Source organism: Lissotriton vulgaris, chromosome 8 (genome assembly GCF_964263255.1).
Source record: "Lissotriton vulgaris chromosome 8, aLisVul1.2, whole genome shotgun sequence".
Taxonomy (NCBI): domain Eukaryota; kingdom Metazoa; phylum Chordata; class Amphibia; order Caudata; family Salamandridae; genus Lissotriton; species Lissotriton vulgaris.
The window spans coordinates 1,128,300,681-1,128,319,973 of NC_141696.1; the positions used below are offsets into that span (position 1 = coordinate 1,128,300,681).

The following is a 19,293-nucleotide window of genomic DNA, read 5'->3' on the forward strand; positions in this document are numbered from 1 at the left end:
TTGTACTTGGCAGCAGAAAATATAAATATATATATATATCCATCTATATATATCAAAACGAAAGTATGTCTGTTTGTCCTTTATGCATTACTACACCATTCATCCGATCGCCATGAAACTTTTGGGAAGTTGTTGAGTACACTCCTGCCAAGGTTTCTGGCAAAACAAATAATAAAATAAATGAAAATAAAAAATTGTTAAAAGTTGTTGAGTACACTCCCGCGAAGGTAATCTTTCCAATACTGAACGTTTACAGTTTACGGTGTGACTCGCTTTTGCAATGACCATCAACGAAGCATAAGGACAAACGCTGCAAGTGTGTGGACTAGATTTGGAGAATCCGTGCTTCTCACAAACTGTATGTGGCCAGCTCACGCGTCAGAAAACCTTCTGATTTATTTGTGTACGCACCAGATGGAAAAACAAAAAATACAGTGTATCCACGAGCACTCTAATAAATAAACAGAATTAAAACAACACTTTAAAATGTTTTCTATATTAAAATGAATAAGTTTCAATAAAAACGACACAATGTAAATTGACTGTTATCATAACAAGTTTCTTAAATTTCCTTTCTTCTGAGATCGCAGCAACGCGCGACGGGTAAGTTAGTATATATATAGATATATATATATATATATATATATATATATTTCCAAAAAAAGATTGCATTTTATTTCAAGGAAAAATAAGGTATTTTTATGTCCAACATTTTTTAAAATGTTGGATTTTTTACAATTTTCCTTGAGCACTTATTGCCTTTTATATAGCTTTCCGGTTTTCAAAGAAGTTAAGTGATGTGATATAGTTTTTTTGGTTAGAATATTTGTGTCTAAGAATTTTCGTATTTTTTCAGGCTGTTTTTATAGGAGGATCGTTTTTGTGGTTTTATGTTTTCAGTTATAGAAGTAGGATTCTTGTACAAGGACGTCAGCTACTTAATTGTAAGCTATATTTTTTAACTTTACTTTGACATTTTGGTTAGGATACATGTATAGTTTTTATATAAATAATTTATTTACATATTTATATTTTTTATTACATTATCAGTATTCCTGTTTGTTATTCTTTGAAGTGTTGTATTTTTCATAAATAAAAACTTTTTATTGGATGTTTTATTAGTATTTGACATTACTTATGTGTTTCAATTTGTTAGGTGTAATTTTTGCATTTGTTTCTACTGTGTTGCATTTTGTTTTGTTTAATAATTATCAAAATATTAATTTGTTTTATGTCACTCAGTTTTTCTGTTTCAAGTTTGATTTAAGATTCTGAATTGATTCAGAATGATGATAAATATTGTAATAATTCATATATTTTTCTTTTTACAATTTAATTTTAATATTGACATTATATTGTTTAGGCTCCGCAGTCGGTTTCCCTTCATGCAGACTTTAAGGTCTTTGTTTTTTTCACATTTGGATTTTATTTTATACTGGCTTGTATTAGGAATATATCAAATTAAAAGATAATTTCTTTAGGTGTTTAGATTAATTTTCCTATTTACTTTTAACAGTGTTTTTTGTTGATGCTTTTCATGTTTTATAGGATTTTAAGAAAGTTTATATTAGATTAATCAATACTTTGCAACAATATTATTGCATCACAATATTTTTTTACTCAAAACTTCATCATGCAGCTCAACTGCTTTCAGCCGTACATTGGTTTGAGGGGGGAGAATATTCCTCGCAGCAAGGCAGGGTTCAGAGCAGAGATCACTCCTCAACTAATGAGGCTCTCATTAAGAAAGACTAAATTAATGCTGATTCTATTTCAATTCAATCAGATGCCAAAAATATTTACTTACATTTACTTAAAATGTATAGAAAACACCACCTTTGTCAGTTCAGAGAGCTGAAAATTTAAAAAACAACTTAATGTCTCTGTATCACTTTATTCACCATTGGCAAACTATGAGCCTTACTTTTGTATACTTAAATAATTTCATTGGACATCTATGCATGGCATGCATTGAGACATACATAGGAGTATAGGAAGAGAAGAAACAATTTGAGGTTCAGTTGGGCTATTTTTAAAAGGCTGGGGTGAAATTATCAAGTTGCCTCACAGATTAATTTCCTGCCCTTCAAATCAGCGCGCAGCTGTCAGCATACATAGATGAAGAATCACCATGTATAGTTGCCTTGTAGATTTTCAAAACAATGTTTTATTAAGACCCTTCCTGATGAAGGGATCTGTTTATCACAATAGCTTGCAAATAAATGATTTTGTTAGCCTAACTAAGGTATTAATTTGTTCATTTTTGTTCCTCGAAAGAATTATATTTATATTTCACTTGGCTACACAGTATATTGAGCCTGAACTTTATATATACATGCACACAGACAGAAGTATTTTCATGCATATGCTTTAAATGTATGTACATATTTAAATACATATTTATAGAAATTTATATTATCACATATACATAGTTGCTATGTGGAAATGTCTGTATATAAGGGGGTATATGGGTTATTAGGGAACAGAGGCACAGCAGAGTTCATTTTGCCTCCTCTATTAATAAAGCATTCATTCAGATATACAAATAGTTCGAAAGGAGATTTAAAGCAAAACAAGAAACAAATCTAAGGAAAATCTGACACACTATTTCGACCAGTGTGCCCTATTACTATGTCGTTGGAACTTCTATCTATGGTGCCTTTTGGGGTCTGAATATCGTACAACATTTGTAGACTATGCACCATAATGCTTGTAAGATGCATAACGGATAGATAAGTTGTACGGTTCTGTAAGGTAATTGTAGGGTTCTGGTAACCAATAAACCACACGGCTGAAGGGCAGGTAGGGGTAAAGGCTACCTTAGTCTGGAAGTGGCATTACACAACTAAAATACACACTGTCCTATTTTTTATACTGTGTGTTTGAAATTTTGTTTTTTTAGGATTTTCTTTACGATATAAAGCCATATTGTTCAGAAATAACAACTTGTCACTGAATCATGACGTGTAAAACAAAACTATGACCCTATTCCTGTGAATTAGTAAATACTGTTGTTTAACCTTGCTGTCATCCAGAAGTCCTCCTAATCGTGCACCCAAGGCAAGCAAGTGTCAGTCAACTTCATGGAGTTCCTCACATGCCACTTCACATGCTGCAACTCAGTTGCCACCAACAGACCTTCCGAATAGAACAAGAACTTAATTGACAAATACTACGACCTCATTTATACAAGATGCTCACACATCCCTCAGCAGTGACTTGAAACCTCCTAGACCAGGTTTCTCCAATGAGTAGCTTGTGAGCTACTTATAGTTCTATAGCTAGCTATAAATAACTCTTCTGTGTGCAGCTCAACCTACTAAATTAGAAGCTTTTGCTTGGTTGCCTTATTATACCAAATTTGAAAAGCGAGTATTCGAGCCACAATCTGTTTACTTTCAGAACTTATAAGCTGATGTTGTGTAAAATATGGTTGAATTTCAAAAATATACCTAAAGCTGATATTTGAGTAATAAATCACGTGGTGCTGGGAAGACATATTACTAATATTATTAACTTGATGCTAAGCGCATTGAAGCTATGGTTGTTATGTATTACCCATGTGGAAGCAGAAGCATTTCACATTGACAAATCCTTTTTTATAACACTTTTGTCAAATACTGAGGTGATCAATGCTCCTATCTGCAAATTGGTGTCCACTATTTAAACATTGTCTGATGTGCGCACTATTACAACACTACTAATATTAGTAGCTCAGACTGATTTTCATTGAATATAAGTAAAGTTTCATATAGAAAAATATGGATTCCCATGTCCTGGATAATTCAAGCATGAAACAAGAGCCAACCTCCTCAAACGTATCCACATGTCTAAGATGTCACCCAATCAACACACCCCACAGACCAATTCCTTGAAATCATCTTCTCAACATCACCAACCACCTAATGCTACTGGGCTTACCACTTCACCATCCCCATTACCCTGCTCAGAGTTGAACCAACTCATCAAGGTCAACCCAGAAAAGAACAATAAACCTTCAGAACCCTTAAAAATGTCTCTGTTGACAACATAAAATTGATATGATTCTCTTGCATTGCCGCATAACCCTCTTCTTATAAGAACCTCAATACATTTTTGGAAAATCACTCACATTCCATCTAAAGCACACAAGTGGAAGCAGAACCCCTTCAGGTCTCTGGTAATGCAAAATGCTCACTGACAACTAAAGCTCCCTCAGTAGACAGAAAAAAACAGAACACATGGCAACTTTACGCCAGTATAAACCCTCAACACTACAAAAATCTGACATCTCATCTTAACAGCCAAAGCCAAGTTCTATTTCAGCAACATCAATGAAGCTGCTGGCAGAAGCAGAACCCCCTTCAAGACAATCCAGCACTGCATCAATCCTCTGCCCAAACCCTCCAGAGTCACCATCCACAGACAACTGTAATGCCAGCAGCATCTTCTTCAGTGAAAAAGACAAAAGATCTGACAGAACATCCATAACATCAAGTCTACTTTTCTCTGATATCCACACATTTGTGCTGCATCCACCAATGGTCATCCTTGAAATACTTGCCTCGCCATCAGGACCACACGAATCATACACCACCTTACATCAAAATGAAATAACATTAATTTCCTCGCTCAGAACTCAGCGTCTCCTCTAATTACTTATTGGCAATAGGCACTAGAGCATTGTACAGGGGCAAAGTCTGTGCTATACAAATACCTCATATATACATACATAAACAGTGAACCATCTAATATGTACTTAAGTGTGTGTAAAGATATAGATATATATATATATATATATATATATATATATATATATATATATATATATATATATATATATATATATATATATATATATATATATATATATATATATATATATATATATATATATGTACATTTAATTCTCCACCGATCACCAGCGCGTTTGGAAAACACGCACTCAGGTGTCAAAGGTAACGCCAATCCAATTACAGATGAATCATTAGTTTATTCATACAAACATGCCAAATCCAATTGGAGTGCATGTTTGTATGAATAAAGTAATGATTCATCTGTAATTGGATTATAGTTATCTTTGACCCCGGAGCAAGGAGGACTAGGGAAGATATATATATATATATATATATATATATATATATATATATATATATATATATATATATATATATATATATTGGCCGCCTCATGCTGCTGCCACACTTGGTGTAATAGATTGAATGTTGGAATAAGACCTGTTTCAGGAAACTGCTTTGGACGTGCCGCGTTCTGTTCTCAGCGCTCAACGAAGCTGATGTTGGAAGTTTGGGCGTACTTAAAGCAGAATAATTAAATATATATATATATATATATATATATATATATATATATATATATATATATACAACCCAGTGGTGCTATCAGTACATTTTTAATTAAAGAAAGGGAGGCACCATTCTTAGTACTTTTTCATATTGTATCTTAATCAATAATTCCTCTGCACCGACCATTTTACATACTTCAGATTATCAGTCAACACATGTTTTTCAACATCATTCCCTCATTAACAATCATGAAGTTTGGAAGCCAATGCTTGTAATCACATTGAGCAACCATTTAACCCGCGGAAAGTGATGAGGTTGTGCGGCAATTGTTTGGTAGTCATCTAAAATGAAAGGTTACGGAAAATCTTAATAAGCCTTATTGATCAAGATATCACATTAAGAACATTTTTCAACTTAGACTTGAGCCCCTTGCCTAGATGTGCTTAAATATATATTATTTTCCTATAGAACAAGAATTATATTATAAAACAAAAAAGTTATTTAAATATAGAATAGGTACAAACATAGATCAGATTAAGTATTTGAACATTGAATTGCCCTTATATGAAAGCATGATAAACTCAAAAGTGCATTTAGAAATATGCAGGTGTAGTCTTAAATTTGGGTTACAAAATCATGTTGCAGACTGGCAGTGGTCTCTGTGTAAGCGCCAGTGTCCTCTCTGGTGACGGTGAAGGTCCTTTCTCCGGTTGTAGTTGACCGCAGCAGCTTGTAGGCAGCAGTTCTGTATTTTTTTGAGATGAGATTGTAAAGGATTGGATTGATGCAAGCACTTAGGTAGAAGAGGGCGGTTGCGACAATATTAAAGTACTGAGCAATGTACATCATTCTCCAGTCGCTTGTGTTGCTGAACAGGATCCTGCCAATATGGAACGGTAACCAGCAAATGACAAAAGAGAGGACAACAACAGCTGAAAGAGAAAAAGGTGTATGATCAGCTCTCTCATGGTACTTCCACAATTTGCAATAAAAAGGTAGATTGGGAATAGCATGTCAGCCCGCTTCAATTAATGCTCTCTCAGAAACAAAATATACAGCATCTGGAGACATTTTAAAAAAAAAGGTTAATTCCCAACAGAAAGTTTAATGTAATACACATATGATAGTCAGTTTAGGGTTGAGTTGTTTATGATCCAAATTGATAATAAAGGGTCCCTAGATCTGCATGGCCCTACCTTAATGCATGAGCTATCACTGAGCTTCAAGGTCATCTCACAGTATAGAGTGGTCCTACTAAAGTAGACCGTAAAGATTTAAAAATGTGGGTACAGAGGAGATGGTGGCCTAGCCTCACTACTCCAGACCTGCCAGCTTAAAAAAATATTTCACCGTGTGAGGAGGGGGCGAGGCCATATGCTGAGAACTACTTCTCTAAGAGGCACTTCTGTCTCCTCCCCCCTCATAAAAAATAATAAAAATGCTGCAGATGTCCTGAGGTATTTTATGGATGTTGGCTGTTCAGATCCTCCCAAAAAGTCTGGAAACCCACTATTGTGTATTGGTTTCCAGCTGTTTTCCCTCCCACTGAGTCATATCGAGTGACTGTGCAAAGGGAGCCAATATCGTATGACACAGTGGCAGTGGGTGAGTCTGCAGTTCGTATGCTCATACTTCATTTATATTATAAATTCACAGTGAAAATGAGAAAATAACGATCTTAAATAAGAGCTTTCCACTTTACAACAGATGATGTAGATACTGTATGGCATGTCTATATACTGCTTGTCCTTTACAGGGCAGAAGAGGCTCTGGACCATCGACACTGGCTTCTGGAGGTAAGAAGGAAGTCTTTGACTATGCTTTTGCAGTTTATTGTGGGTTTTGCTGAGGATGTATGGCGCCTTAAATGATGCACCCTGTAATGACCATGTATTAGACATAAAGAAGTACTCCAAACAAGTAGAATATGCAATTAACTTTTTTCTTGTATCCATTTAAAGTACGAACCTCCAAAAGTACCAGAATCTTAAGCGGCAGCTTGATTTGTGTCTTTCTAAACTGCATTGTATTGTTGTATATAAACATTCTATACACAAACATTCTATAGTATATTATTTTAAAGGTTTCTAGGATGAGATAGGAACATACTGTATACCGTGTTGAAATTTACAAGATACATAGCAATCATATTTTTTCGGTCTCTACTTTATTAGCCATTCTCATCCATTCTCTTCACCTCTTCTCCTTACATTATGAGACTACTATTACCATTCTCCCCCCTTTCTCTATTTCAGTACTCCCACTGTTCCTCTGCCTACCACAGCTCTTTGAAGATTCAGTACATACCAACCATTGTACTCACCACTTTCAATATCTTGCTTAGCTGGATTGGAACAGAGTATGCATTCTTCACTTTCACCACCATACTGGGGAACTTTCTTTGAACTCGGCCACTGGCATCCACCGTATTGCTTGCAGCCCTTCAAATATCTACTCTATTTTTGTAGTTTTGCTCTAGACAGCTTTCATCTCTGTCGCAGACTGCATTGTAACCAATACTTTAACACAAACATTGTCTGACTATCTGATTACAAAGAGAATAGACGGTTGACTATGGATTTCTGCACCTCATGCCAGTTCTGATATCCAAAAAGATCCAACGTAAACAGCCCTGGCATCAACCGTCTATTGGTGCCACTGTGCTCCAGATCCTCCAAATTACAATTGGGTGGGCGTGTGTGGAAGAATAGAGTCCAAAGATAGCAAGTTAATTTTACTTAAGTTCCTTTATTATGTGTTCAGTATCAAAACAGAGCTTTAAATTCCTACCAACGCGCTTCGTTCTCCATCGGAGAACTTCATCAGGCCTGAAAGAATACAGAGACCAAAATTAATATCACACAAGACATAATAACACATGAAAAGAGGACACATAAAGAAAAAGACCCAATGTACAAAAAACAACATCAATATCTGCATAACCATATACATAAAAAATCTTCAGAAAAGTCTGCGAAGACGAAATTGTCATCAAAGATTTTCTCAAATGACCAATAGATACAATTAAAAGTGCACATAAAAACTCACATTGCACAACATAATTGGAAATTGCATAGGTAAAGGAAAAAAGTAATGTCTTCATTTCAAAGAATATAACTAGGTAAACAAATCCCAATGAATAAAGAATTTAAAGATGTTATAATCTCAACAAACACTTGTCATATGCGGTAGCTGATAAATGGGAGAGCATTGCTACATGATCTTGTCATTGGTCATGTTTAAACCACAGAGGTATGAACATTGGACATCAACTGCTCAGAAACAATATCTTAAACCTCATTGTACCATCTTGAAATACATAGTTCTTTGATTTTCAAAGAAACCGCTCATGAACAGAATAAGAAGAACAAAAGAACAATATTCAGATAGCCACAATTAGACAATAAAAGTCATCACAAGATAAACAGGGGAAAAAGAATACATAAAACATAAAGCATCATATTATAAAAAACAAAACATCCGAGCAATCACGCTCTAGCAATCCCGTTATCTATACTTTGTTCAACTTCAATTAGTGACAAAGTCAAGAACCATAATCAATCATGACACAAAAGCAGGAGACAACAAAAACAAATATATGTATAATTAAAGGGTGAAATTCTGAGCATCATGACCCTCATATCTCGTCTTAAAAAGCTAAAAAGAAAAGAAATACTAAACACCAAGTTACAATAAAAGTTGAACCACTACCCATCAGGGAGAGTAATAAGTAAGCTGTTAATAGGTAAAAAGATCTCACCCAAAAGAATAGTAACACTGTTTGAATCGTGGCCTGTAGTTATGCAAACCTTCTCAGTAATGTAATGTATCTACCGTCCCGGGCGTGTTGTCTATAATAATGGACAGCACAATTACTCGAAAACCCCGTAATCAATGTGACCAAGATGTACAAGTTCAAAAACAATAAAAAACAAAATGACGGTGATAATCCCCGCTCAACACCCGCTCCGTCCACAGACACGCCATCGAACTCTGGAACCTCCTCGACACCACAGCCCCTGACGTTGCCTTCCTCACGGAGACCTGGATGAACGCCTCTTCAGCTCCCGACATCGCCATCGCTATCCCAGAGGGCTACAAGATCGTCCGGAGGGACCGAAACGCCAACCAGATGGGAGGAGGCATCGCCATCGTCCACAGGAGCACCATCCGTCTCACGACCAGCACCGACAACACCCTGACCAGCGCCGAACACCTGCATTTCCAGATCCACACCAACCCGAACACCACCCTCAGAGGCACCCTCATCTACCGACCCCCTGGACCACGCACGCAATTCAGCGAGGACATCGCCGACTTCGTCAGCCCACATGCCCTCCCCTCCGCTGACTACATCCTCCTGGGAGACCTCAACTTCCATCTGGAGAACAACAACGACCGCAACACCAGCACCCTGCTCGACAACCTCGCCAACCTGGGACTCAAGCAACTGGTGTCCACCCCCACCCACCTCGCAGGACACACACTCGACGCAGTCTTCTCTTCCAGCACAGACATCGACTTCAGCCACGCCACTGAGCTTCAATGGACGGACCACAGCTGCGTCCACTTCACCTTCAAGAGAACGACGACCCACCACCACCAGCAACAGGCCGCCCGCAGAAGCTGGAACAAGATCACAGCAGACCAGCTCGCCACCTCCCTGAGCCAGCACCCTCCTGCCAGCTCAGCGAACCCCAGCCAGGCCGCCGACAACCTCACGAAGTGGATCAGCAACTGCGCGGACGAACTCGCCCCACTGAGGACCCCGCCTAGCAGACCCGGCAGCAAGAAGGCCCCATGGTTCACCGACGAACTCAAGAGCTCCAAGAAGAACTGCCGAGCCCTCGAGAAAGTCTGGAGAAGGGAACCGACACCGGACAACAGGACCTCCTTCAAACTTGCCACCCGGAAACACCACCAGCTGATCCGCGCCGCCAAGAAAACAGCATTCAAGGACCGGTTGGACAACAATGCACACAACTGCAAGGAACTCTTCAACATCGTGAAAGAGCTTTCCAACCCCAGCGCAGGAAACAACGACATCACCCCATCGCAAGACCTCTGCAACTCCCTCGCTTCATACTTCCACAACAAGATCGCGGACATACACAACAGCTTCAACAACCAACCAACGCACACCATGACCGAACAACCACCCCCCACCACCACCCTCCACGCCTGGACCCCGATCAGCACCGAAGACACCATCCGCACGATGAACTCCATCCACTCCGGATCACCGACCGACCCCTGCCCTCACCACGTCTTCAACAAGGCCGACGCTGTCATCGCACCCCACCTGCGAGACATCATCAACACATCCTTCGACACCGCCACCTTCCCTGAGAGCTGGAAGCACGCCGAACTCAGCGCTCTACTCAAGAAACCCACAGCGGACCCCACCGAACTCAAGAACTACCGCCCCATCTCGCTCCTCCCGTTTCCAGCCAAAGTCATCGAGAAGACCGTCAACAAGCAGATGGCCGCCTTCCTCCAGACGAACGGATCCCTCGACCCCTCACAGTCCGGCTTCCGAGCCAACCACAGCACCGAGACCGCCCTCATCGCCGCCACCGATGACATCCGAGCCCTGATGGACAATGGAGAAACAGCGGCCCTCATCCTCCTAGACCTCTCCGCGGCATTCGACACGGTCTGCCACCGCACCCTAGTACGGCGCCTCAGCAACATCGGCATCCAGGACAAGGCGCTGGAATGGATCATCTCCTTCCTCGACGGAAGAACACAGAGAGTCCGCCTACCACCGTACAAGTCAGAGGCCTCCGAAGTCATCTGCGGCGTCCCCCAAGGATCATCTCTGAGCCCCACCCTCTTCAACGTCTACATGAGCCCCCTCGCGGCCATCGTACGCAAACACAACCTCAACATAATCTCCTACGCCGACGACACCCAGCTGATCCTCTCCCTGACGAAGGGATGAAAGAGGTAGCCGAGTGGATGACAACCAGCCGCCTGAAACTGAACTCGGACAAGACGGAGGTCCTCATCCTGGGCTCCTCACCCTCCGCCTGGGACGACTCCTGGTGGCCTCCCGCCCTGGGCACCGCACCCAAACCGACAGACCATGCACGAAACCTGGGCTTCATCCTGGACTCCTCCCTCTCCATGACCAGGCAAGTCAACAACGTCTCCTCGGCGTGCTTCAACATCCTACTTATGCTACGGAAGATCTTCTGGTGGATCCCCACCGAGACCAGGAAGACCGTCACCCAGGCCCTCGTCACCAGCCGACTGGACTACGGCAACGCCCTCTACGCCGGTACCACCGCCAAGCTCCAGAAGAGACTCCAGCGGATCCAGAACGCCTCAGCCAGACTCATCCTCGACATCCCACGAACCAGCCACATCCCCGGACATCTGAGAGACCTTCACTGGCTCCCCATCAACAAAAGAATCACCTTCCGCCTCCTCACCCACGCACACAAGGCCCTACACGACCAAGGCCCGAGCTACCTCAACAGCCGAGTCAACTTCTACGCTCCCAAACGCCACCTCCGATCAGCCAACCACGCCCTCGCCGCCGTCCCCCGCATCCGAAGAGCGACTACAGGAGGAAGGTCCTTCTCCTACCTGGCCGCCAAGACCTGGAACTCCCTCCCGACCGACCTGCGCCTGACCCAAGACCACCTCTCCTTCAGGAAGAAGCTGAAGACCTGGCTGTTCGAGCAGTAGCGGCACCCCCCCCCCCAGCGCCTTGAGACCCTACGGGTATGTAGCGCGCTTTATAAGTGTCACTGATTGATTGATAATGGTCATAGAAGAAAATAGCCTGACCATGTAACCTGCATAATTATTCGGGATATAAAAGGATAAATTGCATATGGACAGACGAATAAAAAAACGAACCAACCTTGTATGGTCTAGTTGCACTGGTGTCCCCGGTCTTGACTAATGAGATCTCACTAGAGGAATGGGGGACGCAAGCAGGATATCACAAGAAAGTAGACGTGAGAGAGGTTCCTGTGAGGCCTAGTAAGGAAAAAAAGAAAATCCAGTGTAACTCAAAAACACATGAAGATGTGCATCCTGCAAAATAGTGAAGGATCTGCAGCAGCTTACTGACCTGCATCGGCTTGTAGTCCAGAAGGAGACTGACTAAAGAGTCAGTAAACGCCACCCACAATATGATGAACGATTAAAAAAAGGCTTCGCTAGGCGGCACACTAACGCGGTTGTCAATAAACGTCTATCAGAATAAGAAAAGACACACACACCCAGAGTAGGTTATAACCGGCAATGTGTTGGGTGGGAGCAAAAATATATACATAACACATTGGCACAAAAGATCTTACCTGAAATATTAAAGAAAAGAACCAAAACAGTCAATGGTCCATGTGAAAAGCTATAATGCTAAAAGGTAAAAGTACCCAAGGCTGTGATAGGCCTAAACTGAAGAAAAAGAAGACAAGAGGCAAAAGCAGATTTCATTGTTCGGTAACTTGAATACTACAATATCGAGATTCTAATCCATTACAGCTTAGCTAAAAAGAAGGGCCCAAAATTCAGGCTCCAATATTTTAAAATCTATTAATAATCCCTGATCGAAGTAATGTCCCCATAATTGTACATAACGTAATGTGAAATCAACTCTATGACAATCTAGACAAGATAGAGAGCGATATTTACAAAACTACAAATACCCGCTTACATTCATTAAAAAAGTTTAAACGCTCATTTGTACGGGAACCCGCCGTGAATACTTGAGATTTTTCTAAACTAATACTAATACCACAGTTAAAAAAGACAATCCTACATTTAGCAATCTGACCGCATGTTTTACAAAATCCCCGCCTCAACAGAGAATCGCTAACCATACTACTCCAATCATATTTAGTGGAACCACATATTAAACCGCAGCTCCAATACAGAAAATGCCCCGTCAATATATAATGTTTGAAAAGTCCACGATCCAAGTAAAATTACCTGTTTGTTTCGTCCGCGAGTTCGGAGTGCCGGAATTTCAGGCATCTCCGATTCGCATTCAAATAGTGTTTGGTTTCCGCCTTGGTGGACGCAAACGTCAGTGCGTCGCTCCACAACTAGACCTGCCACCTATTGTGTTGTAACTCACGGGAGAATTGAACCCGGATGTGAAGATAAACATCCGGGTTAATAAGGGAAGATATGAACAATATGACTAAATGTAATGAATCTAAAACGAATGCGTGTAATTCAAATTACAATTAAAATTTGAGCTGGAGTCAGTAGAACCATTATTGGTAAAGCTAAATTAATATAGATCATCACAGTCCAACAAAAAGAATAACAAAACCACGTATAATTAAAGAAGTAGCTCGTAAATGCAACCCATTCGCAATCGTCTTGTGTGAATGGTAAGGGAGTTCAACGATCTTCACTAGGCAATTACCCAAATTATAGTGATCAAATCCAAATAACGTCACTAACAATCATAATAAAATGGATGTAATTTCTGATAAGGACACTATATTGTGATTTTAAATCGATTCCACGGTCCGGTTCCAAAGATCATATCCCATAATAGGATATGGAAATTTGTGATATACGAATCAGTAGAATGCAAAAAAAGAAAACGAATTAAATAACATCATATAAACTGCAATCGATTTGCCCTGTGATAAGGGTTGAAAAAATAAGTGTGTATGACCTAAGTAATTGGCGACTTAATATTCACCAATAATTAATTCTAGAAGATAATTAAAGATATTGAAGATATGAGATATACGCCAGATTTATAACCTCTCATGTTAAAGCAATTTAAACGATATTAGATACTTGAAATGTGAGCAAGAAACAGAGGGAGGTCACGACGATCAGGCCTATGTCCCCTCATATTACTGCAGTTTCTGGAGAATATTGGCACATGGAGATTGAGTGCAGGGATAAAGAAAAGAAAGAGGACACAACGATCAAATAAGACCCAAAGCTACATGCAAGTGTTTTCATAAAATCTCATTGCAGAAACACTTATTCGAAAAATGGTTAAACATGCACACAATCAGTCAATGGGTGCAGGCCGGGGACATAATCCCAAGTTTGAACACTCAGTTAACATTGTCGGCCAGTTAACATCAGTTAGCACCCTACCCTGATGCAGTAATGGTCCAGAGTGATTAACATCAAATGCATCATTTCACTAAATAGTGCATTTCAGTATCTGTGTTGTCGCCCGCAATTTACAAATACATTTAGCTTTATTTTACCTTAGAATAAGTTCCCTCTTCCCACCTCCGGCACAAGCTTCAATGTATTCAATGCCATAGAACCAAAACTGGTTATTACCAGGGTGAGATTTAGAAAAATGTTTAGCCAGGGGATATTTGGTATCATTATGAAGAATGGCCGTCTGTGTTCTTGGATCCTTAATTTTAGACTTCTTATGGTGCTTCCTACGTAAATTAAATCACAGGGACACCCAATAATGTAAACCACATGTGTGGTATTACAGTTGATGAATTGCCTCACAGTGTAAGATGAACTCGCATTATGACTAAAGATTTTCGTTTTGTTTTTCCCAAACTTGCAATATTTGCAAGTTTGGGTAAAACAAAACTAAAACCTTTAGACCTTATTCTAAGGCAAAATGAAGCTAAATGGATTTGTAAATTGCGGGCGACTACACATGGCCACAATACAGATACTGAAATGCACTATTGAAGTGATGCATTTGATGTTAATCATTACTGCATCAGGGTAGGGTGCTAACTGATGTTAACTGGCCGATAATGTTAACTGAGTGTTCAAACTTGGGATTATGTCCCCGGCCTGCACCCATTGACTGATTGTGAGCATGTTTAACCATTTTTCGAATAAGTGTTTCTGCAATGAGATTTTATGAAAACACTTGCATGTAGCTTTGGGTCTTATTTGATCGTCGTGACCTCTTTCTTTTCTTTATCCTTGCACTCAATCTCCATGTGCCAATATTCTCCACAAACTGCAGTAGTGTGAGAGGATATAGGCCTGATCGTCGTGACCTCCCTCTGTTTCTTGCTCATATTTCAAGTATCTAATATCTTTTAAATTGCATTAATATGAGAGGTTATAAATCTGGCGTATATCTCATATCTTCAATATTTTTAATTATCTTCTAGAATTAATTATTGGTGAATATTAAGTCGCCAATTACTCAGGTCATACACACCTATTTTTTCAACCCTTATCACGGGGCGAATTGATTGCAGTTCATATGATGTTATTTATTTGTTTTCTTTTTTTGCATTCTACTGATTCGTATATCACAAATTTCCATATCCTATTATGGGATATGATCTTTGGAACCGGACAGTGGAATTGATTTAAAATCACATTATAGTGTCCTTATCAGAAATTAGATCCATGTTATTATGATGTTAGTGACGTTATTTGGATTTGATTACTATAATTTTGGTAATCGCCTAGTCAAGATCGTTGAACTCCCTTACCTTTCTCACAAGACGATTGCGAATGGGTTGTATTTACGAGCTACTTCTTTATTTATAGGTGGTTTTGTTATTCTTTTTGTTGGACTGTGGTGATCTATATTAATTTAGCTTTACCAATAATGGTTCTACTGACTTCAGTTCAAATTTTAATTTTAATTTGATTTACACTTATTCGTTTTAGATTCATTACATTTAGTCATATTGTTCATTTCTTCCCTTATTAACCTGGATGTTTATCTTCAAATCCGGGTTCACTTCCGGTAAGTTAGAATACAATAGGTGGCAGGTCTAGTTGTGGAGCGACGCACTGACGTTTGCGTCTCTCTTCGGCAACGCCCAAGGCGGAAACCAAAGACTATTTGGATATCAGTATTAGTTTAAAAAAATCTTAGGTATTCTCGGCGGGTTCCCCCATCAAATGAGCGTTTAAACTTTTTTAATAAATGTAAGCGGGTATTTGTCGTTTTGTCAATATCGCTCTCTATCTTGTCTAGATTGTCATAGAGTTGATTTCACATTACGTTATGTACAAATATTAGGACATTAATTTGATCGGTTATTATTAATATATTTTAAAATATTGGAGGCTGAATTTTGGGCCCTTCTTTTTAGCTAAACTGTACTGGATTAGAATCTCAATATTGAAGTATTCAAGTTACCGACCAATGAAATCTGCTTTTGCCTCTTGTCTTCTTTTTCTTCAGTTTAGGCCTATCACAGCCTTGGGTACATTTACCCTTTAGCATTATAACTTTTCACATGGACCATTGACCGTTTTTGGTTCTTTTCTTTGATATTTCAGGTAAGATCTTTTGTGCCAATGTGTTATGTATATTTTTTTGCTCCCGCTCAACACATTGCCGGTTATAACCTACTCCAGGTGTGTGTGTCTTTTCTTATTCTGGTAGATGTTTATTGACAACCGCGTTAGTGTGCCACCCAGCAAAGCCTTCTTTTAATCATTCATCATATCGTGGGTGGCGTTTACTGACTCTTTAGTCAGTCTCAGTCTGGACTGCAAGCCGATGCAGGTCAGTAAGCTGCTGCAGATCCTTCACTATTTTGCAGGACGCACATCTTCATGTGTTTCTGAGTTACAGTGGATTTTCTTTTTTTCCTTACTAGGCCCTCACAGGAACCACTCTCATGTCTACTTTCTTGTGATATCCTGCTTGCGTCCCCCATTCTTCTAGTGAGATCTCATTAGTCAAGACCGGGGACGCCAGTTCAACTAGACCCTACAAGGTTGGTTTGTTTTTTATTCATCTATCCATATGCAATTTATTCTTTTATATCCCAAATAATTATGCAGGTTACATGGTCAGGCTATTTTCTTCTATGACCATTATCACCGTCATTTTGGTTTTTTATTGTTTTTGATCGTGTACATCTTGGTCACATTGATTACGGGGTTTTCGAGTAATTGTGCTGTCCATTATTATAGACAACATGCCCGGGACGCCAGATACATTACATTACTGAGAAGGTTTGGATAACTACAGGCCACGCACCAAACGGTGTTACTATTCTTTTGAGGTGAGATCTTTTTACATATTAACAGCTTACTTATTACTCTCCCTTATGGATAGTGGTCCAACTTTTATTGTAACTTGGTGTTTGGAATTTCTTTTCTTATTAGCTTTTTAAGATGAGATATGTGGGTCACGATGCTCAGAATTTCACCCTTTAATTATACATATATTTGTTTTTGTTGTCTCCTGCTTCCGTGTCATGATTGATTATGGTTCTTGACTTATGTCACTAATTTAAGTTGAACAAAGAATAGATAACGTGATGGCTAGAGCGTGATTGTTCGGATGTTTTGTTTTTTATAATATGATGCTTTATGTTTTATGTATTCTTTTTCCCCTGCTTATCTGGTGATTACTTTTATTGTCTAATTGTGTCTATCTGAATATTGTTCTTTTGTTCTTCTTATTCTGTTAATGAGCGGTTTCTTTGAAAATCAAAGAACTATGTATTTCAAGATGGTACAATGAGGTTTAAGATATTGTTTCTGAGCAGTTGATGCCCAATGTTCATACCTCTGTGGTTTAAACGTGACCGATGACAAGATCATGTAGCAATGCTCTCCCATTTATCAGCTACCGCATATGACAAGTGTTTGTTGAGACTATGACATCTTTAAATTCTTTATTCATTGGGATTCGTTTACTTAGTAATATTCTTTGAAATACAGACATTCCCTTTTTCCTTTACCTATGCAATTTCCAATTATGTTGTGCAATGTGAGTTTTTATGTGCACTTTTAAGTGTATCTATTGGTCGTTTGAGAAAATCTTTGATGACAGTTTGGTCTTCACAGACTTTTCTTAAGATTTTTTATGTATATGGTTATGTAGATATTGATGTTGTTTTTTGTACATTGTGTCTTTTTCTTTAGGTGTCCTCTTTTCATTTGTTATTATGTCTTGTGTGATATCAATTTTGGTCTCTGTATTCTTTCAGCCCTGATGAAGTTCTCCGATGGAGAACGAAAAGCGTTGGCTGGAATTTAAAGCTCTGTTTTGATACTGAACACATAATAAAGGAACTTAAGTAAAATTAACTTGCTATCTTTGGACTCTATTCTTCCGCGCACGCTCACCCAATTGTAATTGTCTGACTATCTGAATACATGGGTTTTATGTAAAAACTATGGATGTTTGCACTGACCCACCCAAATATCACCCATATAAATTATAATGCATCCTTGAAGAAGTGCAAATGCAATTTGCAGCAAGAAAATTGTACCTTTCCAGCGCAACATACCTTTGCACCCGCAGAAGGTATTTGTAAATAGGCCCCTCAGAGTGAACTTTGAGTCTCCCCTTTTCTTATAATTGGATGGGTTGTTGTTCATTTCAAATCCAGTTTGCTTTCGCTCTGTTTTTAATTGGTTGAGTGTATCCTTCGACTACTGACCCATGTTTCTCAGCATTTTACTTTTAGCACACAATGGGAGGGTGTTTGTTGCTCAATCCCACCCCTCCCTATGTGTTTTCTACCTGCTCTTTACCCCTTTTTAGGTTTCGCCTGCACAGTGCTTAGACTGTGCTTGTGAAATCTATTGTATTTAATATGAATACTAAAAGGGGCTTACATCCTGCCCATACTTTTCATTGGTTAGTGTGCTTGCCACTTACATTTCCTTTGTTTCTATTGGTTGTAGCATGCCATTTCCTATTGTTCTTTATGTGTTCTTCTTATCATTATCCCACGGCCCAAAAACTCCTTTTCATCCACGTCAAACTTCTTTCTGAGCACGCGTGTCAGCACCTCTGCTTGTCCCCTTCTCCCCCAAACTTTTTCCAAGGCACAGCAGTTTGTGTTCCCATTCTGACCCGGCTTGTACGCCCCCGCTCATGAGTGACTTGATTCACTGGAGCATCCACTGCCCCACAGAACAATGAACTGGGGTAGTCTGCATGTGTGCTGTGAGTGTGCATCCTGCATGCCCTCTGTTTACGAGTAGGTCTAAGGGAGGAAGCACGTGTTGTAAGCTGCTTGTGCATGTCACCCCTGTGCTCATGCCCTAGCTGGACAAAGGCACTGGCAGAGCAGAGGTTCCATAGCCGGAG

At 39.5% G+C, this 19,293-nt stretch overlaps 1 protein-coding gene across 1 annotated transcript in view; it reads right to left on the reverse strand.

Annotated features, from left to right (window-relative positions):
- Nucleotides 1–5,900: 5,900 nt before the first annotated feature.
- Nucleotides 5,901–19,293, reverse strand: part of MLNR (motilin receptor) — a 97,378-nt gene continuing 83,985 nt past the window's right edge. Inside the window, exon 2 of the mRNA XM_086933434.1 lies at nt 5,901–6,217. Coding sequence (XP_086789560.1) covers nt 5,901–6,217 — 317 coding nt within the window. The remainder of the gene's footprint in view (nt 6,218–19,293) is intronic.